The sequence below is a fragment of the Nothobranchius furzeri genome, chromosome 16 (genome assembly GCF_043380555.1).
Source record: "Nothobranchius furzeri strain GRZ-AD chromosome 16, NfurGRZ-RIMD1, whole genome shotgun sequence".
Lineage (NCBI taxonomy): Eukaryota > Metazoa > Chordata > Actinopteri > Cyprinodontiformes > Nothobranchiidae > Nothobranchius > Nothobranchius furzeri.
The window spans coordinates 902,914-930,869 of NC_091756.1; the positions used below are offsets into that span (position 1 = coordinate 902,914).

General features: G+C 45.7%; 2 protein-coding genes across 5 annotated transcripts in view; one reads left to right on the top strand and one right to left on the bottom strand.

The window, feature by feature from the left end:
- The window catches only part of fasn (fatty acid synthase), a 91,790-nt gene extending 89,464 nt beyond the window's left edge, over positions 1-2,326 (top strand). Inside the window, exon 42 of the mRNA XM_015976513.3 lies at positions 1,477-2,326. Coding sequence (XP_015831999.3) covers positions 1,477-1,611 — 135 coding nt within the window. The 3' untranslated portion in view covers positions 1,612-2,326. The remainder of the gene's footprint in view (positions 1-1,476) is intronic.
- A 1,139-nt stretch (positions 2,327-3,465) lies between these two features.
- Positions 3,466-27,956, bottom strand: part of myo15b (myosin XVB) — a 144,268-nt gene continuing 119,777 nt past the window's right edge. For all 4 annotated transcript variants that reach the window (XM_054736361.2, XM_070545323.1, XM_070545324.1 and 1 more), the window contains exons 31-43: positions 23,699-23,771; positions 23,544-23,620; positions 23,391-23,467; positions 19,078-19,208; positions 18,911-19,005; positions 18,751-18,828; positions 18,567-18,663; positions 18,222-18,370; positions 17,927-18,057; positions 14,975-15,108; positions 14,766-14,899; positions 4,500-4,640; positions 3,466-4,397 (exon numbers count right to left, since the gene is read on the bottom strand). In XM_054736361.2, coding sequence (XP_054592336.2) covers positions 4,317-4,397; positions 4,500-4,640; positions 14,766-14,899; positions 14,975-15,108; positions 17,927-18,057; positions 18,222-18,370; positions 18,567-18,663; positions 18,751-18,828; positions 18,911-19,005; positions 19,078-19,208; positions 23,391-23,467; positions 23,544-23,620; positions 23,699-23,771 — 1,398 coding nt within the window. In that variant the 3' untranslated portion in view covers positions 3,466-4,316. The remainder of the gene's footprint in view (positions 4,398-4,499; positions 4,641-14,765; positions 14,900-14,974; positions 15,109-17,926; positions 18,058-18,221; positions 18,371-18,566; positions 18,664-18,750; positions 18,829-18,910; positions 19,006-19,077; positions 19,209-23,390; positions 23,468-23,543; positions 23,621-23,698; positions 23,772-27,956) is intronic.

Consider the following 27,956-nt stretch of genomic DNA (forward strand, 5'->3'; position numbering starts at 1 on the left):
AAGGGTCCAGAATTCATTCAGTAATGGTTACCTATGGTTAAGTACTGCTTAGGAGTCTAGTAAGCATTTAGAAAGTGCTTCCGAAGGGGATCAATGTTTTTACCTTACCCAAGGTCAGGTAAGGGCCTCCTGATGACATTCACAGTACGGCATTAGTAAGACATTAATTAAATGTTTATTAATACCCTTCCAAAGTACAGGGTAGGATAATTAGTTACTTACTCGCTGCAAATTCACAACCATAATAATTGATTACCTGAATAACTACTAAGGGCTAATTAACACATTAACTAACATGGTAATTAACTCACATGGTGCAAAGTCATTAAATAATGCAGTTGCTGTTTAAAGCTTAGAACTGCATTAACTAAGCTTCAGTAATAGACTTTCATGTTAGTTAACTGCTTAATGATGCGTTATAGAACGTTTAGTAATGCTATGTAATGCATAAAAGCTGTTGACAACACTTTATTTAATGGGCTATTAATACTTAATAATGCACTAAGTCATGTTAATAAAGGGACTCTTATTGTAAAGTGTTACCATAAAATGATGGTGTGTTTCCACCTGAAGAAACTGAAACGTGGAGATTCCTCCAAATGAAGTAAACAGAGGTTGAGGCTAAACTCTGAAAGAGGTGTCCTCTTCAGACCACCGTCAGCTGAGACCATGCTCGGATGGGAATCTTCTCCTGGTGCTTTTTCTAACGTCTGTGATGTAACGTCTGTGATGTAACGTCTGTGATGTAACGTCTGTGATGTAACGTCTGTGATGTAACGTCTGTGATGTAACGTCTGTGCAGCTGCATGAGTCATGGGCTGATAAATGAACCAGTCGCCCATGAAAGGCTCGTCCAATCGCCCCATCCTGTTCTCCATTCTGATTAAACGTCCCTGTGAGCTGACTAACATCCGCACACTTAAAATGTGAGTCAAGGCGTGGGTGGAGACGTATCTGATCCACACTTCCTGTTAAGAGAACGCTTCTGAAGGAGGCGTGGCCTGGCGGACCGAGAGAGCGGCACTGAGGCAGTGGTAGACCCCCCCCCCCACACACACACGCATGTGCTGTCGGGGTTTTTAAGTCTAAAAACGAGTTGTTAACGGGCTCACTCGCGCGTGCACGCAAGCACACACGCACAGTAGACTTACCGCTCAGGAGAAGAGCAGACACAGAGTCTGCAGCATCCTGGAGGATTTCCTGTTAACCGCGACCATTACATGAACAGGCGAGCGGCTCAGAGCGCCATCGTGTCATATCGGCAGGTGAGTGGCTGAGCCAGGTGGAGGGGCAGCTGCCTCACCTGGCTCAGCCACTCACCTGCCTAAAAGTCAGCCCAGTGAATTGGCCACCCGATAAACCGTAGGCCCCCCTAATCGTTACACCGTGAAGTTTCCCAGCATACCCAGTAAGTGCTGCCACCTGACCAACCTGAGAATCAGGTTCACGTTTAAACCGGTTTCTGTCTCTGTCCAGGTTTGTGATGGCCACGTGTCGGTCCACATCATCGAGGGAGACCACCACACCCTGCTGGAAGCAGAGGGAGTGGCATCCATCAGCAGCATCATCCATGACTCTCTGTCATGTGACCCGCCTCCCACCCATGACTAGCACCACAGTGGCACCGGGACGTCCTGCAGACATGTTGTCCAGTCAGATGGACGCTGTAGGTCAGGGCAAGAAGCAAGTCCTCACTGGGAGCAGCAGTAGCTCCTCAGCAGCCACTGGAGCTAAATAAGCTGCTGACATCTTTTTCTCGCTGAAGTTCAACAAGCACTGTGTTCATTAGGCCTCAAATGTTTGTCATGTATCATGTCTGAGTGTGTGTGTGTGTGTGTGTGTGTGTTAGAACAGCTGAACCAGCTTTAGCCACACTAGCTTTTCTCCGCTGCATCACGTCTCCACCTGGAGGCTTCATCCCACACGTCCATCTAAAGTCTGACCAGACAATGGAAGTGCTGTCTGAGGCTGCTGACCTATGAAGACAGCATGGTTCTGGACCCTGGTCAGAAGACACCACACCTGCAGTCAGGAGTCACCCCAAGTCACCAGGTCCAGGTCCTACTCAAACGGTGTAAGATGTTGGAAAGCCTGAGCAGTCCTCTTTCATCTGAGCCTGTAAGGATCGAACATTCGTAGACTGACCAACACAGCTAACATCCATTGTGTTCCATGTGTCAGGACCAGTGATGAATCCCTGTCATCCCCAAATGATCGGAAAAGCTGAGTAAACACAGTTGTTAGTTCAGGTCCATGTCCTGGTAGATTAGCAGGTGTAGCAGATTATAACCTAATCTGCTTTCTGCTGCCCCCCTTAGTCCTGATGATTCTGTTTGTTCTCCACCAGACCTCAGAGGCATTCACACCAGACCTCAGAGGCCTTCACACCAGACCTCAGAGGCATTCACACCAGACCTCAGAGGCATTCACACCAGACCTCAGAGGCATTCACACCAGACCTCAGAGGCCTTCACACCAGACCTCAGAGGCATTCACACCAGACCTCAGAGGCATTCACACCAGACCTCAGAGGCATTCACACCAGACCTCAGAGGCATTCACACTAGACCTCAGAGGCATTCACACCAGACCTCAGAGGCCTTCACACCAGACCTCAGAGGCATTCACACCAGACCTCAGAGGCATTCACACCAGACCTCAGAGGCATTCACACCAGACCTCAGAGGCCTTCACACCAGACCTCAGAGGCCTTCACACCAGACCTCAGAGGCCTTCACACCAGACCTCAGAGGCCTTCACACCAGACCTCAGAGGCATTCACACCAGACCTCAGAGGCATTCACACCAGACCTCAGAGGCCTTCACACCAGACCTCAGAGGCCTTCACACCAGACCTCAGAGGCATTCACACCAGACCTCAGAGGCATTCAAACCAGACCTCAGAGGCATTCACACCAGACCTCAGAGGCATTCACACCAGACCTCAGAGGCCTTCACACCAGACCTCAGAGGCATTCACACCAGACCTCAGAGGCATTCAAACCAGACCTCAGAGGCATTCACACCAGACCTCAGAGGCATTCACACCAGACCTCAGAGGCCTTCACACCAGACCTCAGAGGCATTCACACCAGACCTCAGAGGCCTTCACACCAGACCTCAGAGGCCTTCACACCAGACCTCAGAGGCATTCACACCAGACCTCAGAGGCATTCACACCAGACCTCAGAGGCATTCACACCAGACCTCAGAGGCATTCACACCAGACCTCAGAGGCATTCACACCAGACCTCAGAGGCCTTCACACCAGACCTCAGAGGCATTCACACCAGACCTCAGAGGCCTTCACACCAGACCTCAGAGGCATTCACACCAGACCTCAGAGGCATTCACACCAGACCTCAGAGGCATTCACACCAGACCTCAGAGGCATTCACACCAGACCTCAGAGGCATTCACACATCAGGTGAACAGGTCCGGAGGGCTGAATACAAATGCACACCACACCTTTCACCTTTTTATTAATGAATCAGTTTCATCCACCTCACAGCTACTTTGTGCTGGTCTGTCACTGATAAACACTTAATAATACAACGAAGATGCAATGAAAACATCAGGGGTATCTAGGTGCTGCAGTCATGCAATAGTACCACAGGGTTCTGTCCTTGGCTTCTGTGCTGTTCTCAGTAAACCTTTTGGTTTAATGTTCTGATCACTTGGTCAGTTGATAGATGTTCCTTATTCTACAGATGCATGATCCTTGTAAGCTCCGCCTCAGAAGGATCAGGCTTAACCAGAAAAAATACACCTGTTGATTTATTAAAGGGGAGAAATGATTGACTGCAGTAACGTGTCTGACCTGTACAGATGGAGGGTTGGGCCTATTGCTTCCCCATCGTCGTGTTCCTCTCAGCTGTTGCTGGTTCTCAGACAGAAAACGTTTGACTTATTTGTATGTTGTGATCTACTGAGACCGACTGAACTGAAGTGTGCATAATAAACTGGTCTGAATCTGACTGCTGTGGGTGTTTTGTATGAACCAGACGAGTCTAAATCAAATAAAACCTGCTGATCAAAACACAAACGGTTGTTTACTAAATGTTCTTCTGAACAGAAAATGGGTTTAAAACCCGATTAAAAGGGACACCAGTTAAAAATGTCATCATCACGAGTAGGTTATCACTCAATCACAGCTGTACTGCTGAAACACACACACACACACACACACACACACACACACACACACACACACACACACACACACACACACACACACACACACCATTAACCAATCTTCAACAATTATTCAGAAGGATGAGCCGTGGCTGGTAGAGGTTCTGTTCCAGCCCAGAGGTCTACTGGCGGGTTGATCTGGTGCCTGGAGGTAGGATCAGCTGTTCCATCACCACAGCAAGAATGTGACACAACTCTTTAGCCTGAAACAGTCACACATCGGTTTAGGCATGAATGGATGTTTGTGGTTCTAGAAAAACGATGAAAGCATGAATGAGGCGATTGCCACCAGATCTGGGGCCTACCTGCTGGAGATGGAGAGTGACTTTTAGTGGTTTCACAGGGTTTCCGTAGGTAATGTCCACGCCTGGGACTTGGCCTTGTTTCTTAGGGTGGATGGTGCGCATAGACTGAACTTCCTCCAGAGGAATCCTAAACACTTGTTCCTGCAACAGTTCAGAATGCTTGCTTAGTATGAGGTCTGCTGTAAAGACTCACACTAGTCAGTGACTCGATGCAACCTGCTGGGTTCCTCGTAAAGGAAACGTTTTACTGACTGGCTTAATGACCTGACCTATGATGGACTGTGTGAAGGTCCTTGAGACGACTCTGGTCCTGACTTGGCGCTATAGAAACAAACTTGGATGGAACTGAACAGACGTGAACCAGCTAACACACCACTCCTGGTCTCTGTTGTCAGCCGGGCTGTAACCCAACACCTGCTCTAACTGGTTCAGAGGAACCAAACACCTTCATCAGGAGAAGCAGGCTACAGCACACCAGCAACCCGTGAGACCATGTTCTAACCTCCACACGAGGTGCCAACGTGAGTCAACCAGGACCTAAAGCTGCCTTTACTTTTGCGTTCCCACTTGAACCGTGAACATTTAAATGCATCATTCGTCACACACGGTCTAGTCTCACCAACACTCGTGTGTGTGTGTGTGTGTGTGTGTGTGTGTGTGTGTGTGTGTGTGTGTGTGTGTGTGTGTGTGTGTGTCAGAAGGCTGAACAATAACCTGTAGAATAATTAAAGTCATCATGCTAGAGAAGCTTCTCTGTGGTGGACCACACCAGCTTCTGCCACAATAAATAATAATAATAATAATAATAATAATAATAATAATAATAATAAATAACATTTTAATTTCCTTTCTGAACTGTTTCTGTTGAGTTTTAATGTTTAAACCTGTTAGCTTGTTACTGACAGCAGCTACGGTTAAGCTTCACTTCCTGTTGTGACTGAAGCTGCTGCAGCATGGAGGTGTAGTTCTCCGTCATCCTGGACATGATCATCCTGAGAGTGTCAGCTGGAAACAGCTGGACGTGTCTGGATATGTTGGAGACGTTTAGCCTCTCATCCCAGAGGCTGCTTCCACACTTTGGTCGTGGTCAGAAACAAACACACTGGTTGTGCTGCAAGTCGTCTTCTTTTGTCTCCAAAACATGTTTTAGTCTAAATGAAGGTGATGTTGTTGTTCATAGAGTTAAAATTCATGTTGAAGTTAAGATTATTTCATCAAGTAGGACCAGCTGGCTCATTTAAAACATGTCATGTCTTGAAAGAATCAGAATCGGGAATCGATAGGAACCAGAATTGAAACAAGGAATTGGAATCGTTCAAAATTAAACGATGCCCACACCTACTAATGATGCTTTTCTAGGAGTACTACAGCGCTGTACAGCGTGGTTTGAGTCGGCCCATCTGAGTGTAGTTTTGTTCCCAAGCCAGCTCCATGATAAAAAGTGGGTGCGCCCCTCATAGGTGCAAAGGGTGGTGGTGGGGTTGTGATTTTTACTCATGACAAAATAACATGAGGTAATCAGTAAATGGAGTACGGTAACCTGTACGCTCCACAGAAACACAACTCAGCTGAAAAATGGTGGTGTTGCCGGACATTCTGCTCAGCTTAGTGGCTTTTTGTCAGACTCTGAACCAGAAAATGGCTGCAGGCAGCTAAACAGAGGCAGAAAACTTTGGAACAACCAGTGACGCGGCCCCCTAGCCAATCAGTGGCCAGAATCACGATGCCGGCCCGACTCAGCCTTGCCAGGAACCTCAGTGGAGCAGGGACTAAAAATAGGGGAGAAAGTAGAGGGAAGATATGGAACCGTGCCCTTGGGAACAGTGGTCAGGCCGAGCTGCATCGGTCCGAGTTGCTCTGAGCAGCGTTTCTGGAAAAACACCTTGTGGGGCCCAAAGTGTGCCAGGAAAAAGTCCCCACATTACACCACCACCACCATCCTGGACCGTTGATACAAGGCAGGATGGATCCATGACACCAACGTCAACATGCTGAAATGCATTGAGTTGTCAGCATGTGATTGGCTGATTAGTAATTTGCGTTAACGAGCAGTTGGACAGGTGTACCCAATAAAGTGGCCAGTGAGTGTACGCATATAAATTTAAAGAAAGGAAACTATCTTTTTTATGTTAATTTTTATTGCGCCTCTCAAGAAAAAAATCACGAGGTGCTTCACAAAAAAATAAAACAAAAAAGATATTTTTTAAAATCATTACAAAATGTGTTGACAATGACAAAAAAATAAATGTGATTAAAAAAATATACGGGAAGGGCAGAGAAAGTGAACAGGAAGGTGGGAAATCAGTGGATCCCGGGAAAGGCGGATCTGGTATTAAGAGCAGAACAAGGAGAGGGTGGTGATGGAGGTCCCACCAACGCCTGAACAGGTGAGGTTAAAGGAGGTGATTAATTTTTCTTTTCATTTCAATCACTAAAGACAATTTGCCCCAATTTTAATTTACTGACAATAATGTTAGTGAGGCACAGACGACACTCCCACACTTTAATGGCGATATTTCTGTCTATTGGGTCACTTTGGTCTCATTATAAAGGAAACCATTGCGTGATTCCTTGGGATGTGTAATTGTTGGTGTACGCGTTTTGATGAGCTATAAGTAGACATGGAACCGTTTAAATGTGGACTGAACTAAACACTAAGTGGAAGCAGAGCGCTGCTAATGGAGGTGTAGTGAAGAGATCAGGGGAAGTTCTGCTGAGTGTGACGAGATGAATGCTGTGTGTAAGCTTGTCCCTCCTGATGTAATACAGTTCATTTAGACGTACTTGTAGGCTTCGTTGTGTGTGGAGCAGGTAAAAAAGGATGGACTCTATTAAAGTATCCTGCCTTCTGTTGCAGTGACCGGCTGGGCGGCCCCAAACAATCACACACAGAAAGGTTTTATCAGCAGTTGAACATAAACTCAGAGCGATCGATTGCTCAGGCCGTTACTTTCACATGTCTTCAAATTACTGATTGGTGCAATAACTTTGTCGCACAACAGCACATCTGGGAATCAAACTATAAACCGCACAGCAGTGAACCGAGCCGAGGCGCAGCTGTCAGGGTTTTTAAAACAGGAGTTCTGATTGGCTCATTCCAGCGGGGCTCGGCCGACAGGTGGGCTGATCTGTGTTTGATATGTCCGGAGGTTAATTAAATGTTCCCCCTAAATCTGGAAACGACAGCTACCCATCCCTGCACACCACATGTGCCGCTTTCATTGCTAGTATGATTATTGCCATCCTATAGGCTCCATCTGAGATGTTTGTACGGGTTTTTATTTGCTCATTCCAGTGCAGTGCCACTGGAAAACAAAGCTGAAGTTGGTTCCCGTTTTTGAAAAGGCAATTCCACTGCTATGTTCAGCTCCCAAAGCATCTTTAATGTACTCCTTTAGTAAAACTGCAACACCTAGACTAGATTATTCCACACCAGTGGTACTCAATAGGTGGCCCGCAAGCCCTCTCTTTGTGGCCCCCAGACCACGAGCACCCCTGCGGACCAGAGCTTTAAAGAGTGAGGCCAACTCACTTACACCCCCAAATCCCCCCAGATTGGACCACAACATCATAGGGATTTTTAATGTAGCCCTCGGCCCCCGTTCTAACAGCCTGTTCCATGAAACCTTTATCTGATTTGTGAAAATTCAAAAAATGGCCCATTTGTGTATTTTGTAGCATCTAGACCAGGGGTCGGCAACCCGCGGCTCTGGAGCCGCATGCGGCTCTTCCATCCATCTGATGCGGCTCTCTGTGCTTGTAAAATAATGAATGGATATTTAAATAAAATGCTTTATATTTTACTGCATTAATTTTACATCTGTATGCCAATTCTAAATGTAAAGATTGTCTGCGTAAACCTGAACAGGTCCAACCCGGTCTTACTGTGAGACCGGGTTGACGCGTCACGCTTGTGCGTAATCATATCGGCGCTTTCTGAGCTGAAGAGGATGTGAGATTCTGGGCTTCTCCTCAGACGGCTCCTGGATGTGTCGCCACATTGGAGACAGGAACAAGCGCTATTCAGCCAAAGTTTCATCATCAGGGAACATTTTCTAAGTGACAAGTCTCTCTGAGAGACCGGGTTTGGAAAACTCTCGCTTCAGTCGGAGGAATCTTCCTGCATGCGCCCTGGTTCTGCAACGTGCTCCAAGCCCCTCTCCACATCTTCAGCTCGCTGTGCACCTTATGTACGCGCTGACAGAGAGCTGCGCTGAGCAGTGTCCAGCTCAGATGCTCAGATGGGAATCTTTTCTTGAGTGATTTAGCTACATCTGCGATGTGCGTAGAATAAAGTGTCAGCTCGTCTGCATGCGTCGGGTAATTCTTTCTATTCTTTCTCCGTCAAAATAAACGGTCAAATACGGGAACTGTCCGGTCAACACAAGCCCTGCTTTTAACTGTTCTGTTTTCTTGTGAAAATTGTTGCAAATAGATATAATTTAACTTGGTTAACACCAGAGCCAGGAGCACTGCGCCGGTATCTCCGTCGCTGTAAATGAGGGAAAAACAAAATGATCGGATCCTTTTCTGACCTTCCCCACCTACAAAGTTTAATTACAACAATCAAACGTGACAGAGTCTGGATTTGTATTCTGAACAGTCTAAACATGTTTTAAAAAGAAACGTATGACAAAAGTGGCACCTGCTCAGTAAAACCACCAACAGGGTGAAAAATATCTAAATATTGTCGGCAGAGACGGGCTACAACTTCTGGATCCACTTTATATAAATCCTTTTATTGATTATCTTCTTATGAAAGATAACTTTGACGTACACAAGCGACCGGTACCGGCTGCTGTGGCTCCCAGTGTTTGCTTTACTGTGGGAAACGGGTAATAATGGCTCTTTGATGGGACCAGGTTGCCGACCCCTGACCTAGACCATACGGGAACAGTTCCAGATGAGAAACTTCAACACCTACTCTCTTCAAACTGGGACTAGATTATTTTAGACTAATCGTGAAAAATGACCTGGCTCTTTTGATCTTATTCAGTTCAATGGCTAACTTATGATCTCCTGTTACAGTTGACTGCTGTTCTGGTTAGTTCTGGTTCTGTGCAGTGCCAGTGCAGTTGATTGTGTTGCAGCAGTCTGTCCTCCTGATGAGCTGCTGTGGTCAACCACCAACCCCTGTTGCATGTGCTAAAGTATTCACACTCAGTTTACTCCAGATCACCGGTCAGTTACGACTCCCGCTCCAGCGTTGACTCGTGTAGGGCTGTTGTAGGATGGTCCAGCGGTGCCAACATATGTACCCAGCAACACTAAGGTGTTGGTAAAGGCTTACCATCTAGCTTTGCCCCTGCTTTCTTTTTCACTGAGATTGCCGTTTACCTACCAGCTTTTCTACTCAGTAACTGGACTCCTATAAATGGGATCTGCTTTAATTGACAGAGAAATCTACAACAGTTTTTCTACTACAACCTTGATCTACAGTGGCTGTGACCCGCTGAAACCTCCCAGCAGATCTACAGCAGCATGATGTCTTTCTTTTCCTCAGAGGACTTCCAAAAAACACTTCTCCACAAGATCACCGTTTCTGAAACTAAAATGTTTCGACCAGAAGTCAACTGGGAGTAAATGGATTGTTAGGAAATGTCGACACCCTCTCATCTACTCAGATCGTTGGACCAGTGGACGGTGGCACACAGTCAGGAAGTAGCAACAACGCTCCCACAAAAAGGTCAGAGGGCACTTTGCCTCTTGATAAATCTGTGAGCAGTCCTCCTTGGAATACTCTTGGTGCCAAGCTAAAGAGTAAATCAGATCCCTGAGGAGCGAGAGGAAGACAACCTGCTTGAACCACAGCCTCATATCTAGAAATCACAGATTCCAAAGACTGGCCAGCTGCCTTCCCAACATCATGATAGCAGCTCACGACAACAAGGGACTGGCAAAATGAGGATTAAGATGAAAACCAGAGGAATGTCTCATCAATCAAGCATTCAGCTCCAGAACAGATTCATGCCGCTGCTTAATGATCTGGAACCAGATGAACTGGAAAGCCCCCATCACCCCCTAAACGGGGTGAGAAATGAGCGTATAAGCTCTGATGCTGAGCCTCAAACTCTGATAGTGGGCGACTTTCATGTGAAGAATGTGAATTTAATGGGCAGAAACACTAGAACATGCTGCTTTCCCGAGGACACAGTCGCTGATATGAGAGACCTAGCGGCTGATCAGGGGCCTCATTTATCAAGCTAGCTTACGCACAAAATTGGGTCGGAAAACTGCGTACGCAACTTTCCACGCAAACTTTGGGATTTATTGGAGAAAACGTAGCAGAAAAATGTGCGCAACTTTAAGTTGACTAAGGACCTGGCTTACGCACATTTTGGACATGGAGAGCACCTGCAGTGCTGCTGCCGAGAAGATACAGTTATGAAATCCTGCAGCATTATCACTTGTACTTCTTTGTTTTCACACAGAACAAGACCCCCCACACGCACACACACACACACATACACTCACGCGCACACACACAGCGCAGAAAACAGAATGCAGAATATCAGCAGGGGGACAAATTGAGACAGAATGTCATGCGTGTGTGACAGTGTGTGTCCTGTCACTGTGACCCGATCGATCATGCGCCCTGGCTACTTGTACAAGGGAGATCTCCATTTGGGTGACTGGTTAGCGCATGTGACTTTCACCCGGGAGTCTGGGGATTGAATCCTGATTGGACCATTTTTATATCCGCCACAGATCTCTCTGAAGAATTCACAACATTGACGGCTTCAGCAATGCTGTGCCACTCCGTGGATTTTCTCTTATTTGTTAAAAGCACTTCCTTTCATTTCTCCACCTCACCCACAGGTACCTCAACTTCCGCTTGTGAAATAGCGCTTCCTTGATCTGTCTTGATCTACGGTCGCCATCGTCATTGGCTGAGCACTGCAACAGCCGGCTTATGTATATGCATGATATCCACAAGGCACTTTGCATTGACCATTTATGGCAGTAAGTGGGCGTGGTGAGGGCGGGATGTGACTAAAATGCAGCTGAGAAACATTCTCGTTAGTCTCTGATTTATGAGGCGGAGATTGCGTGCAGCTGTGCGTCCTCCATGTTTGATAACCTACTTGGCGTAAGTACTTTTTTTTTGCTGAGCTTAAGTACGGTTTTAGTAAGGATTCTATGCAATGTTTGATAAATGAGACCCCTGCTCATTATTCATGTTGGTGCTAATGACATCAGGGGAAGGCAGTCACAGATGCTGAAGCAGGACGAGGTGAATGCTTGTCTTGATGAAACCAGTTTGGTCAGGGTGTATTATGAAGGGGGTTACCTTCTCTAATCTTTTGGCCAGGGCTTTACAAATTATTTTGAGATCAACATTAATAAGGGAAATTGGGCAATAACTGGTAGGAAATGCTGGGTCTTTGCCTGGTTTTAACAAGAGACTAATATTGGCTGAATTCATGTTTGGCTGTAATCTGCTGCTCTCTTCGATTTCCCTCACCATTCTGAAAAATATTGGAGCCAGAATGATTCAGAATTCTTTGTAGAACTCTACTGGGAACCCATCTGGACCTGGAGCCTTCCTATTCGTCATGGATTTAAGGGCTTCCTGGAGCTCCGCTGATGTTAGTGGCGAGTCCAGGACTGTAACTTGGCTGTCTGATTGGGAAGTGTTATCCTGTCAAGGAACTCATTGATCTCGTTATCTGATGGGTTTATCTGTGGTGAGTACAAAGTTTGGTAAAAGTCTCTGAAAGTGTTGTTTATTCTTTCAGGATCATATACTATATTCCCGGTTGAGTCTTTAACAGCAGATATGGTAGTTTTCTCTTTATTTATTTTTAATTGGCTAGCTAAGAATTTACCTGATTTATTACTATGTTCAAAGTTTTCTATTTGTAGTCTTTGTGCTAAAAATTGTGTCTTTTTGTCAATGATTCCATGAAGTTCTAATTTAGCTTTACGTAATTTGCTCATTAACTCTTCTTCTGTGATTGCCTCTAAAGACTTGATGATTTCTTCTAACTCCTGAATACGTTTGTTTTCCGTTTTTTTCTTATGTGATAAGAAAGAGATTATTTTACCTCTCATCACTGCCTTTCCTGCCTCCCAGATAACAGATGCTGATGTTCCAGGCAGGTCATTATGTTCTAAATATAAACCCCACTCCTTTTTAAAAAATTCTATAAAACCTTCGTCTTTGAGCAGTGACGTATTAAACCTCCAGTATTTGCTTGGTGGGATTGTCTTATTATTTACCAGAGTTAAAGAAACTGGAGCATGGTCGCTGACAACTATGGGGTGTATCTCAGTGTCTGAAATGTCAGCCAACAATGAGCTGCTGACTAGAAAATAATCCAAACGTGAATGAGAGTGATGGACGTGTGAGAAAAAAGTATACTCTCTATGGTTAGGACGAAGAGATCGCCATGCATCACAAAGCCCATAATCACTCATGTATTGTTTAACTATGTTAGTGGATTGCGCTGAGTCCCAGCTGTACTGAGCCTGTCTGTTGAAGTATCCATCCAAAAATTAAAATCGCTTCCAAGTATAAGTGGACAGTCCAAGTGTTCGGACAGAGAAAAATTTATGAAAGAATGAAGGGTCATCAATATTTGGACAGTATATGCTGACGATAAATAAGCTTTGGTTTTGTATAGATATTTTTAACATTATAAATCTACCCTCTGGATCTGAAATTGTGTCCAATACTGTGAAATTGATGTTTTTGTGTATTAAAATAGCACCACCTCTTTGCTCAGTGTTATAGCAGGCAGAGAACATGCTGGGAAACTTAAGTTCATCTGCAGATGTGGCAGATCTACGAGTCTCTTGTAATAATATTACATCTTCTCTCTGGAGCCAGCTCCATGTACGTTCCATTGGTAAGAATTCTTGACATAAGCCACTTCAGTCGTGTGTTGGTGGTACATCCCATGTAGGGGTTTGTCTTCTCACTATGGTATTTCCAGAGACGCTCTGAACAGCGGGCCTGAGGTTATTAAAGGTCAGACTCACGGTGCGCACCACCCTTGCTTCTAATGAGAGTAACAGCTGCAGATGGAAATTTGTTCAAACCAAATCACGGGAGATTTCCAAAAAATTGAAAGACTGTGTGTTTATTGTGGTTAAAAAAGCTGAACGTCATTTAAAGTAATTAGTGTTAACGAGCTGTTAACACAGACCTGACTTTACTGTCACCAGAATTATTTACTGAAGCTGTTTCTCTGTTCAACATCAGGTCCTGAAACTCGAACTAGGTCCGTATAACCGACATTACCCCGTCTTAACTCCTTAAACCACGCGCTACAGCAGCCTCTCCAAAGCGGACGCAGCTTGACAAAATTCATGCACAGTTGCGGTTGGCCTAAATGGATTATTGATAATATGATATCAACCATATATTAGTGTGCAATAATTTATTTGAGTATTCATTAAGAATAACACATCCTAGCACAATTTTTGATAATGTTAATTATAATAATGAAATATAGATTTTTCCAAGTGCTCCCTTTAATGCGCTCATGGACGACCTGGGGTACACATACTTCTGGTTGGGAATCAGTGTTTTACAGCTCCAAGCCTTAAATGATCCATGAGTGTGGCATTGAGTCATAGGCCTTCTTGTACACGTTGGGCTGTCGGGCATGGGCGACATCGGCAGCTGGTGTTTGACTGTCTGCCGATGCCCTTCCATGCTGCGCCTATGTTCCCACTTATCTTAGTTGCTATGATGCCTGATGTGAACTTCCATGTTGGGGCCAATAGTGCCCTTTGAGAGGTCCTTTAGCAGCTGGTTTCTTTTTGCTGCCGAGCGCTTGTGGACTGCTTCATACCCGAGATGCTTTCTTGGATGTTTTGAAGTAACCATTCTTCCTGCATTCTCTGCATGTAACCCCTCTGATGGAGTAGTAGCCTTACGACAGATGCAGGTTCTCACATCTCACCCATTTCCGTCTTGTTCCAATGGCTCACTTTCATCAGGGTGCTCTGGTTCCCCAGCACCTTTTACTCCCAGTTGCGGACATTTCTTCCCTCATATCCCATTCAATAACAGTTTTACAGAAGGTCTAAGTTGAACAGAATAAAACAATAAAGTGCAGGAAGCTGACGTCAATAAGGTTCCATCCAGGCACACCAAAGGAATATTTCTAGGGAAGGATTTGAGCTCAGTAACCTAGGATTGCCTTTTGACCTAAGAAATAGGAACTTCTTGTGCAACTGGAGTTATAGTACTATTTCCTAAAACAGGCAGCTGTGATGTGTGCTTTAGCTCTAAGGATGATGGAGGAGGACTACCTGTGTTTTTGGATGAAGGAAAATAACTCCATTCTGGTTGATGCTGACCATGCAGGGGGAGGGAAAACCCTGCAGACTGACCTTCTGGGCCAAGAACACGTTGGAGCCAAACAAGTGCAGGCTGCTCAGGAGCTCTGAGATAGAAGGAGTCAAATAGAAAACAGTGTCCTAACAAACAAGACATCAAAGAAAAAGAAGTTTCTACTCACCAATGAATCGAATTTTGGCTTCCTGCGGGCTGATCTGCTGCTTGGCAACTATCTGACTCCGGCAGAAGGACTGAATCTCTTCAGCTTTGATGCTGAGTCGATCTTGTGAAGGCAAGTACCCTTTGATCTCTGGCCTTGTGAGGAAAACATAGTCTGCATTACCACACAGGGACTACACCAGTAACACAGAGTTTATGGTTTGATTCAGAATCTGTAATGAGAAGATGGATAATGCAACCGTAAGACATCACAAGCCAGTGATTCTTTGTGCCGGTCCCAAGTCCAGATGAATGTAAAAGATTGTGTCAGGAAGGGGTTTCTAAATAAAGCCTAAACCAAATCAAATGTGAATCACAAACAGGCATCTCATACTGAATCGGTCGAGGCTCAGGTTACCGACCACCAACGTACAGGGTCAGTGGAAAGTAGACTACTGTTGGTCAACAGAGGATGGGAGGATGGGAGGAAGGTGTGTTCGAAGATGAGGACAGAACTGGAATATAAGGACTCTGAATGTTAGAACTATGACAGATAACGCTAGAGAGCTGGTGGATAGGATGTAGAGAAGGAAGGTGGACAAGCTACGTGTGGAAAGGTAGCAAGGCTAGAAGTTTAGAAGGATTAAGCTGTTCTACCATGTTGAAGATGGAGAGAGAAATGGAGGAGTTATCCTAAAGGAGGAGTTTTCCAGGAACGTTCTGAAAGTGGTGTGTTGAAGAAATAACGAGACATCTTGCCCCGTAGTTAGGACTTCAGAAGCTGAGAAGACCACTATGGAGTGAGCTAGATGATCTGATGCAGTGTATCCTAGAGATAAGAACGTGGTGATTGGTGCAGATTTGACCAGATATGTTGGTGATGCATTCAGTGGTGATGGGAAAGTGATGGACAGGTTTGGTATCCAGGATGGGAGCAAAGGACTGATGGTGGTAGACTGTTGTAAATGCTTTCCTTATGAAAAGGATACGGTGAGAGGGAGGAGCACACCGGTGGACTAAATGTTATGTAGACGTGATTTGAAGGAAATCAGCTGTAGGTAGGTGAGGGAGTAGTGAGACAGCACAGAATGGTGGTCTGTAGGACAAAGGTGACGGTAAGCATCTCAATTATTTTAGATTACTTCTTCCCAGGGAACATCCATTTTTAGCTCTGTGGACAGATGTAATCGTGTTTACTGATCACAGTTACAACTCAATAACATTAGGTGTAAAAACTTCAACTTATAAATGAGATCAGAAACTTAACCTGGTCAATTCTGCTCACTTATGGTTCTAAGTTTAGACATTTTTTCATGTGTCAGTAGGTGACGTAATGGCCACATGGTAGATGTTTTATTACACTCAATGCGGTTAAGTACCCTTTAAACTAAATACCTTATTGTTTTTTCATTATTACCAAGTTTGATTTCATTCTAAACGTTTTTGGGTCTATAAATATTCACTATTAGGTTATTTAGGCAAGGCAGCTTTATTTCTAGAGCGCATGTCAAACACAGAGGTAGTTCAATGTGCTTTACAATCATCAGGACATGATATGAAAACACATAAAACACAAATTTAAATACACACAGATAGAATTACAGTTTAGAGCTAAAGGAGAAGACAAAGTTACATCAGAGATTAGAGTGGAGACGATGCAGCATAAGAAACAATTCATGTAAAGGTGATGAGTACATGAGGGTTTATATAAACAACTCTAGGGCTGGGGCACGTCTGAGGTCATGGAGAAGCGGAGTCCATATGTGAGCAGCGTAGTAACTAAATGCATCTCCACCATGTTTGGTTCTGACCCGAGGTTCTACCAGCTGATTGTTACCTAAGGATCTCAGAGCCCTGTTGGGTGTGTATACAGGAATGAGATCAGACATGTAGTTTGGTCCCATGCCATTGAGTGATTTATAAACCAGTAGGAGCACTTTGAGTCTATTCTGTGGTTTACTGGTAACCAGTGTAGGATCTAAGAACAGGAGAGATGTGCTCCGGTCTCTTGGTTCTTGTTAAGACTCTAGCAGCAGCGTTCTGAACAAGCTGCAGCTGCTTCACAGCTTTTCTGGGAAGACCAGTTAGGAGACCATTGCAGCAGTCCAGCCGGCTAGAAATAAAAGCATGAATGAGTTTCTCTAAGTCTGGTCTGGACTTGAGACCTCTGACTCCTGATGTTTGATGAAGGTGATAAAACGCTGATCTAGTTATAGCCTTCATATGTCCAGAGAAGCTCAGGTCTGAGTCAATGATGACACCAAGATTTCTAACCTGGTCTCTGTCTTCATTCCCCTGGAGTCCAGCTGAGCAATAGCATCCATCCTAACCTTCTTGTTGCCAGAGACGATAACTTCAGTCTTGTCTTTGTTTAGCTGAAGGACGTTCGACTGCATCCAGTCGTTTACTTGTTCTAGGCACTGACAGAGTGAGTCCAGTGGACGACAGTCACTAGGTGATAGGGCAATGAGTGACACAGACGGCTAACCTTGGCCCACCATTGTGGAATAATCACAGCGCTCTATGGGCTTGAAACCCATCTAGAGAGATGTGATTGGCCAGACAGAATGCTGCTAGGGGCTGCAGAGGTTCCAATGGGGCGCTCCTAGACCAAACTCTGCAAGGAAAGTATTTGATCTAGTTCACTAGGCTAGGAGAAGAGATGAATGAAGAAGAATCCATGAATGAATGAGAGGGACACAAGTAGGACAGCGATGTCACATGGAGAAGAAGTAAAGATAGTAGAGGACAAAAGACTACCTGCTGACTAACGTCTGAAGGATGTTTTTTTCCAAGTTTTTTTAAAGGTTAAATGTTTGAGAATATGACCTGGCCGAGATGTCCGGGGGCAATGCAAAGGGAACAAACAGACCTCAGTTAAGACCAAGAGCACTGGAGCAAATACAGGAAGAGAAGACCAACAACAGAGCATGTACGAGCAGATAACCCTAACACATTTTAACAGTCTACTCACACTGAGGGCTGGTGCTTCAAACCCTGGGCCAGATGTTGCAGCGCTGCCATCTCTGCAGCCTGCTGGACTGATGAGGAGCCTCCGGGAGAAGAGGACAGCACCAACTTTCCACTAATGTAGTCAGCCAGGAGCTACACACACACACACACACACACACACGCACACACACACACACACACACACACACACACACACACACACACACACACACACACACACACACACACACACACACAGTCAGTTACCAGGTCAACGTTAAAACTCTGGTCCTCGCTGCTGTTGAGGCTCCTCCCACCTGCTGATAGTGGAAGTCCACATAGAAGTCATTCCTGAAGGAGAGAGGGCTTCTCCAGATCACTCTCTTCAGAGACAAGGAAATGGAGCCATCATCCAGTAGGAAGTCAAACAGGTACTCTTCGGCGTGGAGAGGACGCACTAAACCATCTGACACACATCAGCAAAAGAGCACTGATCCAGCGACTGTGACTAACCGGCTGTGGAAGGATACATCTCTAAATCCACAGTGGACAGTGACCGTGAGCAGCCATGTCCATGCTTACCAGGCTGGATGGTCTGTCTAATATTAGACATGAAGCTTTGAACCAGTAGGTTGGCCCAGGGCCCAGTGGAGTTTACTTACCCTTCTGTCTGTTGGCCAGGAGAGAGAACTCCTGGATTTCTGGAAGATCTTGTATTCCCATGTCTTTACACAAATCAGTGACCACATCAAATGCCATCTGTAAGGAGATAAACACAGGAAACCATGGAGGACTATACATGAACGAAGGAGGAAGAGGGGGTTTTGAAGGATAAGTAGATTTTACACTGAAGCTTTGGATCTTGGCAGGGACCTCTCGTCTACCTGGGAGGTGGATGGAAACACGGCGAGACGTTTTGCCAGTCTGTTGACAACAACATCGTCACCATGATATCTGCTGAGAAGTCATTAAACTGTGAGAATACAAAATTAAAAAATCTCCTCACTAGAATGGCCTCCATCTCGATCTGAGACGGCATGCTGCGGCGACCTCCGCAAGCGATCGAGCGCTGGAGGTTACGTTCACACACAGAGGCTAGCTCTAGAGGAACAAAAGGGCGACTTGAAGCAGCTAACGGAGGACTTGGGAAGGACTTGTGTTTTATTTCTCTACCTTGATAGGGGTGCTCATAATCCTGAACAATCTCTTGTAGGTGTTGTGTGACATAGGGCTGGAGGACATCGGAGCACGGGAAGAAGCCACTCACGAAGTTTAGCAGCCGCCAACCAAAGGTACAGCTGGATCTGCAGACATGACATTTGACTCTAAATAATTAGCAAAGTAATGCTTATTTAAACACAGTTAATTAGTTTTATACCATCAACATGAAAGACAGAGAGGACACAACTAAACTAGCACATTTAGAGGATGAGCCTTCTCACTTAGCATCATTTAGAAAAGATTTTCTTGATTTAGTAGACACCATTTGGTCACAACCTGCCCTGTCTCCTCGTTCTGTTCAGTCCTGCGTCTCTCCTGATTGCTACCACCTGTCTCTCATCTCCCAATCACTGTAGATCCCAGCTCCTCGCATATTTAAACCCTCCCAGTTCTGTGTTCCTGGTCTGTCCTCTTTAAACGTTCCTGCCTGCCTTCTTCCCCGCACCTGGATCCTCACCTCTGCTCGACTCACCTGCGCACCGTGACACATTTCAGCCCTGTGGAGGAGGTCAACAGAGGCAACAGCTGAGGATACACTTAGGAACTGAAAAGGTGCTGCTCATAAAACTAGAATATCATGACAAAGAAGATTTGTTTCAGTAATTCCATTAAAGTAAGGAATCTTGTATATTAGATTCATTCATCACACACACAGTGATCTGATGTGGATGATGTCTTTAGTTGAAGAGTGGCTTGACACCAGGACCGCAGCAGCTGAAACCATGTCTTGCATACATCTGTGGGTGGTGGTTCTTGAAGCACTGACTCTAGCTGCAGTCCACTCTTTGTGAACCTCCTCCACATTTCTGAATGGGTTTTGTTTCACAAGCCTCTCCAGGGTGTGGTTATCCCTGTTGCATGTATACTCTTTTCTACCACATCTTGTCCTTGCCTTCACCTCTATTAATGTGCTTGGACACAGAGCTCTATGAACAGCCAGCCTCTTTACCAATGACCCTTTGTGTCTTGCCCTCCTTGTGCAAGGTGTCAATGGTCGTCTTTAGGACAACTGTCAAGTCAGCAGTCTTCTCCATGATTGTGCAGCCTACAGAACTAGACTGAGACCATTTGAAGGCTTCTGCATGGGTTTTGAGTCAATCAGCTGATTAGAGTGTGTCACCGGGGGGTCTTCAATATTGAACCTTTGCACAATATTGTAATTTTCTGATATCCTGAATTTGGGATTAAGAGAAAAAAGAGAGATAAAAAAGAGAGATCATATCTCTCCTGTCTTACCTTCCCTACATTGGCTGCCTGTTAAATTCAGAATATATTTTTTTCCCCCGTGTCCTGTCTGGCTGTGAAGCAAGCAGAATTGATGTCTGAATGCTGGCAACAAGCCTTACAGATTTATTCTCAGGTGGAGCATCAAAGCGTGGGCAAACGTGGGCAATGACAGTGAGACCTGGAGAGGTGTGGTTGGGAGGAACGGCCCCCCTGATCTGAATTCGAGTGGTGTTTTGTTATTGGACTTCTGTGCCAGTCATGGATTGTCCATAATGAACACCATGTTCAGACATAAAGGTGTCCATATGTGCTCTTGGCACCAGGATACCTTAGGCCGCAGCTCGATGATCGACTTTGTTGTTGTTTCATCTGACCTGCGGCCGCATGTCTTGGACACTCGGATGAAGAGAGGGGCGGAGCTGTCAACTGACCACTACCTGGTGGTGAGTTGGCTAAGATGGTGGGGGAGGATGCCCGTCAGACCAAGCAGACCCAAACGTATCGCGAGGGTCTGCGGGGAACGTCTGGCAGAGTCTCCTGTCAAAAGGAGCTTCAATTCCCACCTCCAACAGAACTTCCAAAATGTTCCGGGGGAGGCGGGGGACACTGAGTCTGAATGGACCCTGTTCCGTGCCTCCATTGTTGAGGCGGCCGACCAGAGCTGTGATCGCAGGAACAACGGTGCCTGTCGTGGTGGCAACCCCCGAACCCGCTGGTGGACACCGGCGGTTAGGGATGCTGTCAAGCTGAAGAAAGAGTCCTATAAGGTCTTTTTGGCCTGTGGGACTCCAGAGGCAGCTGACGGGTACCAGCAGTCCAAGTGGAACGCGGCTTGAGTGGTCGCCAAGGTAAAAACCCAGGCATGGGAGGAGTTCGGTGAGACCATGGAACAAGACTTCCGGACGGCTTCGAGGAGATTCTGGTCCACCATCCGGCGTCTCGGGGGGGAAGCAGTGCGCTACCAACACTATCTATAGTGGAGACGGTGTGCTGCTGACCTCTACTCAGGACATTGTGGATCAGTAGGCAGAATACTTCGAAGATCTCCTCAATCCCACCCACACGTCTTCCAGTGAGGAACCAGAGTCTGGTGGACTTTGGGTTGGCCTCTCAAATCTCTGGTGCTGAGGTCACTGAGGTGGTTAAAAGCTCCTCTGTGACAAGGCTCCAGTGGTTGATGAGATCCGCCCGGAGTTCCTTAAGGCTCTGGATGTATCGCGTGGACATCGGGGGCAGTGCCACTGGACTGGCAGACCGGGGTGGTGGTCCCCTTATTTAAAAAGGGGGGCTGCAGGGTGTGTTCTAACTACAGGGGGATCACACTCCTGAGCCTTCCTGGTAAGGTCTATTCAGGGGTTCTGGGGAGGAGGGTCTGTCGGATTGATGAGCCTCAGATTCGGGAGGAGCAATGTGGTTTTCGTCCTGGCTGTGGAGCACTGGACCAGCTCTATACCCTTAGGGGGATCCTGGAGGGTGCGTGAGAATTTGCCCAACCAGTTTATATGTGTTTTGTGGATTTAGAGAAGGCGTTTGACCGCGTCCCTCAAGGAGCCCTGTGGGGGGGTACTCCAGGAGTATGGGGTACCAGGCCCTCTGATACGGGCTGTTAGGTCCCTGTATGACCGGTGTCAGAGCTTGGTCCATATTGCCGGCAGTAAGTCGGGCTCATTCCCAGTGAGAGTTGGACTCCGCCAAGGCTGCCATTTGTCACCAATTCTGTTCATAACCTTCATGGACAGGATTTCTTGGTGCAGCCAAGGTGTGAAGGGCATCCATTTTGGTGGCCTGAGGATCAGGTCTCTGCTTTTTGCAGATGATGTGGTCCTGTTGGCTTCATCAGAACGTGATCTTCAGCTTTCACTGGAGCTGTTCACAGCCGAGTGTGAAGAAGCTAGGATGAGAATCAGCTCCTCCAAATCTGAGACCATGGTCTTGATTTGGGAAAGGGTAGAATGCCTTCTCCGGGTCAGGGATGAGGTCCTGGCCCAAATGGAGGAGTTTAAGTATCTCGGGGTCTTGTTCACGAGTGAGGGAAAACTGGAGCATGAGATCGATAGGCGGATCGGTGCTGCGTCTGCAGTGATGCGGGCGTTGTACTGGTCTGTTGTGGTGAAGAGAGAGCTGAGTCAGAAGGCAAAGCTCTTGATTTACTGGTCGATCTACGTTCCTACCCTCACCTATGGTCATGAGCTTTGGTAGTGACCGAAAGAACGAGATCGCAGAAACAAGCGGCTCAAATGAGTTTTCTCCGAGGAGTGGCTGGGCTCTCCCTTAGGGATAGGGTGAGAAGCTCGGCCACTCGGGAGGGGCTCGGAGTAGACCCGCTGCTCCTTCACATCGAGAGGAGCCAGTTGAGGTGGCTTGGGCATCTGGTCAGGATGCCTCCTGGACGCCTCCCTGGTGAGGTTTTCCAGGCACATCCAACTGGGAGGAGACCTAAAGGTAGACCCAGGTAGACGCTGGAGGGACTATGTCTCTCACCTGGCCAGGGAACGCCTTGGGATTGGCCCAAGTGGCTGGGGAGAGGGAAGTCTGGGCCTCTCGCCTTAGGCTACTGCCCCTGCGACCCGGCTCCGGATAAGCAGATGAAAATGGATGGATGGATGGACGAAAAACTAAATTAGTTGTCAGTTAGAATCAGCATTAAAGAAATAAACATTTGAAATATATTTTATGACCAGCACCTGTTTATTAATATTCTTCAACCTGCCTGACACAACTTCCTTAGGGGGTGGTGGTACCCAACCATCAAAGACGAACCAGAGTGAGGTCCCACTCCTCAGCTTCCCCTGGGAGAATCTATGTTTGACTGCTGGAGAGGAGAGTTCTACTCAGCTTCAGGAGGAGCAATCTGGTGTTTGTCCTAGTCAAGGAGCAGCTTGCTACTGTAGTGGCCTACCAGTTGATCTTGACCCTCAGCTGCCATCTCGAGCTGTGGTCAATGACCCAACAAGTGGCTGAATAAGCTTCTTCTGTAGCGTAGACTAGCTTTTAGGTATCGGTAGAGGAGAGACATTTTTAAACCCACTGAAACTCACCTAAGTGAGTTGTTGGTGGTTTGCTTTATGACCTGGCAGTAGATTTCATCTCTCAGCATTTCTTTTTCTTTTCCTAGCTGAACAGAGAAAAAACCCTTCATTTACATCCACAGTCGTCACGCTAACAGATAAACTGTAGATGTGAGCTCTGACCAGCAGAATATGACTCAGGCAGTTGACTTGACTGGTGTTCTTCTTCATTGGAGCATCACCCATGAACTGCATCAGGTCTACAACAACAAAGAACATGGTGGGTTATCTAATTCCTGAACAGTGTCTGAGAAGTAGTGCAGAGTGGATGAACTCACTCGTGAAGCAATCGACAGCCAAACTGTTGATTTCAGGATCAGTGTAGTGGATCAGTGACTCCTGGATGGGGACCTAAACAAATCACACAGCAGGGCGTTTTTCCCGTCAGTTCAGAGACGTGGTTCCTGACCATCAAACACGGATGCTAATTATTCCTCAACACTTTCTGAATGGTGGTAAGGAGCTGTGGCATCTTGGTGTTTGGGGCTAGTGCGAATCCAAAGTTACATGTGATGAAACATGTTTGCAGTTACAAAACTGGGTACAAGTTACGCTGAATATTGTCCCAATCCTAGTTCCATATGTGGCCAGCTCCCACCAAATGGTGCTGTGGACCTATGTGCTCACGTATAAGTGGGGAACAATAGTTTGTTTTAAAGAAATACTGTTTAACCCGTTCTGTCACCAAGAAGTTTCTGTGAGGAACATATCCTAGTCCAGAGGTAGGGAACCTATGGCTCGCGAGCTGTATGTGGCTCTTTTGATGACTGCATATGGCTCTCAGGTAATTCACAGAAACCACAGTGTTAAACACAAAAAACATTCTCATGCATTTTAACATCCATCCATTTTTTACCGCACCTGTTTAAGCAACACATTCTCACTCCCAGCGCGTCAAAAACAAACGCTTGGTCAGCCACCCTCCGTGTCAAACCCCTGACACCAAAAGTGCCCTTTTTCGTCACTTATGTACAAAAAGGGGTTTTGTCCTTTCTGACTGCGTATGCTAATGCAACGTAAAACTGACGGGAATGGATGTCCGCTGCTGCAGCACCAAACCAGCTCATTTAACCGCACCTAAACCTTAATGTTTTGCTATTTATAACCTCACCTCATCCTAACCTTAACCCTCTTGCTACCTAAAACTTTGTTACTCTTACAGTAACCAAGCATTTGTTTCCCATGCATTCTGACTGTGAATTTTCGGATTTGCCGCCCAGGCAAGGGGAACAGAAGAACACACCATCTGGCGAGGGGGAGGTTACAAATACCCTCTACTTCTAACCTGCACCTTGGTATTTGAAACCTCCCCCTAGCGTTGCCTCGGTCCAAATCAACTAATTTTATGTGGGAAACAAACGCTTGGTCAATGTAAGGGTAAGGTTTTAGCTAGCATGATGGTTAAGATTGGGATGGGGATGAGGGGAAGGTTAAATAACAAGAGGATAAGGCTCGGGTGCGGTACAATGAGCTCGTTTGGTGCCCCGGCTGCAGACATCCCATCGCGTCAGTTTTACGCTGCATTAGCATCTGCAGTCAGAAAGGAGAAAACCCCCTTTTCGTACTTAAGTAACGAAAAAGGGCACTTTTGGCATCAATGAGCTAGAGGTGATGAGAAAATGTTGGCCTTATTTAAAATTGCACACGTTTAGTTGTATTCAGTGTTAAAGGAAAAAAAAAAAATATATATATATATATAAAAGTGTTCCTGACCCCTGTCCTAGTCAATCCCAGAACATTTACAAGCTTGATAGGTTGAATCCTCTTGAAAAATGGGGATTGGGGCTGGTCCATCACCCAGGGTGAATTGCCAGCATGAGTAGATAGCCGTGGGGCAGAACCCCTCCAGCATCAAACTCAGACCATCCCATTAGAATACCACACTATGCGTTACATTCTGTGGAACAGCACGTTTTCTTAGCTACCAAGATAAACCAAGGGGAGGGCCGAAAGTTGCCTTTTAAACAGAAATTAGAGAATAAACATTTAGATCATTGGACTTTGAAGACTTAAGGTTGTCGTGTAACTTTTCTGTTTAAAGGTGAACTATGTAAGAGTTAGAAAATTAAATAAACACAAAACGGAGCATGTTTGGACCAAATCAACTTCAGGAGGGATCCAGAGCTCTCCTAGACAGGTAGGAACTAGTATTTTGATGTTTGGCCAAACAAAACAGCGGCTTTGTGTTACCCATGTAGCACAAAGCTAACTAGCATCAATGCTAGCTGTGGTTAGTTGGTGTTTTTGAGTGTCTGTGTTTATGTTTTGTGTTTATTTTTTTACAGAATGTCTACCGACGTGAGGACTGTTCAAATACTCAGTATTTATAACCTCCGAGCGCCCTGGCATCAGCCCCGCTGTCAGAGGCCTTCACATCCCGCAGCCCCAGGACCAAGGCTCCGCCGAGTGGGTGGGCGCCGCTCAACGCCACGGCAGATCCAGCCCTGCTGTTCTCGGTGAGAGAGGTGTTTGGGTGGTGGTAAGAACGTAAAATACTACTAATTATGCTACCTGAGTACAATGTTGGTTAATTTTATTACATAAAAATTGTCCAACATTAAAATCTACATCATTTTAATTTTCTGTTGTTTTACTTTCACAAATTAGCGTGTTATTACCGTGAATAAATAATAGCACCTTAAAATGAAAATGATCAGTTTATTACTACCGTGGAAAGAGCAAACAGGATTTATAATCTCCAGTGTTTTACTGAATTGTCTACTCATCTTCAGATTCTAGTTACTGCTAAGCTAAATGCTGTCTTTATCCGTTATGAACAAGTTTATCCAGCAGAAAAACAGCTGTTTCAGCCATCATGTGATCAGGGCCGAGTCTAGCATCAGAGGTGAGAGCGTCCCGTCCAAGCATGTTTTTAATAAGAGAAAGATCTGCAGATGCAAATTTGTTCGAACTAAATCACGGGAGCTTTCCAGAAGTTTGGAAGCGTGTGTGTTTATATTTAAACAGCATTCAAGGGATTAGTGTTAACAAGCTGTTAACGCAGAAACGACTTTACTGTCACCAGAATATTTTACTGAAGTGTTTCTGGTAAACATCAGCTCCGTATAACCGACGTTTCCTCGTCTTCAGTACTCCTGAATCCGTGCGCAGCAGCCTCTCCAGAGCCGACGCAGTTTGAAAAAATCCATGCAGTCGTGGTTGGCCTAAATAGATAAAATGATATCAACCACATATAACTGTGTGTTACTTTATTTGAGTATTCAATAAGTACAACACATCCCAGCCCAGTGTTTTTTTTTTTTTTGCCAGGGCGAGTGCTGACATCATCTGGGTAATGTAATGTAACCCCTGTGTTGCGCTCACTGACCACTAGCGGTACGCATACCCCTGGTTGGGAATCACTGCCTTAGAACATAATTTTATGGTAGAAACATTAAAGTTAATGGGTTTTGTAACATAATGAAAATGTTTTATACAGATATCAACAGTGCAATGTCTCTAAATCCAGGAATGACACCCCGCTTTGTTGTGTCAAGAGGAATCCATCAAGGATGCCCTATCTCACCAAAACGCCTTATTCTGACTACCCAAATGCTAATTTTTTAAATGAAAAATGATCTGAATTTGTATGGAGTTAATGTATTTGATGAAGAACTTAAGATCTGTCAATTTGCTGATGATCCGGCTATCTTTTTACGGGACAAATCTATGGTTGATCCTGCTCTGACCTTGATCTCTGGCTTCTCTAGAGCATCTGGTCTCCTCCTTAACATGAATAAATGCGAGCTCTTACCCAAAATTGCCCTGAGAAAGTTATATCTAATATTAAAGTCTCACGCAAAGTCAAATACTTAGGCTTCAGTCAATCAATCAATCAATCAATCAATCAATCAATCAATCAATCAATCAATCAATCAATCAATCAGATTTTATTTATAAAGCACTTTTAAAGCAAAGTGCAACTCAAAGTACTTTACAGAGTTAAAATAACCCCCAATTCCCATAATAGTTTAAAAGCATGAACACACACACACACACACACACACACACACACACACACACACACACACACACACACACACACACACACATCAGTGAATTTTTATACTCGGCTGAGTCCAGATGAGCCAAGTTAGGTAAGGCAAGGAAACGCCATCAGAGGAGCCGTCTGCCCCGGCAGCATCAGGTCTTCCACAGCGACTAAGTCAGGGTGCTCAGAGGAGGAGGAGCATAGACCCCCACCTCCACTCAAACACTACCTGTAGAGCGCCCAGGAAGCAACAGTCGACCACCGCTCCTGGGGCAGAGGGCCCCCTCAGAGAAAACACTGGATTTTTCTCTTCTGGCACTCACAGAGCGCAGACGCTTCCCTTCTTGCTCCCTTATCTTTTTTCCCAAGGCTCTTTGTCCCGTCTGCCTACAGAGCGCTTCTCTGCATTTCTTCTGGGAATCCCTATTTTTTTTAGAGATGGATTTAATTAATTGGTCATTCAACGCGATTGATGAGATCTTTTCCACGATGAGAACGGAGGAGGGGGCTCCCACCTGTCCTCAAGGGACACACGCAGCGGGATA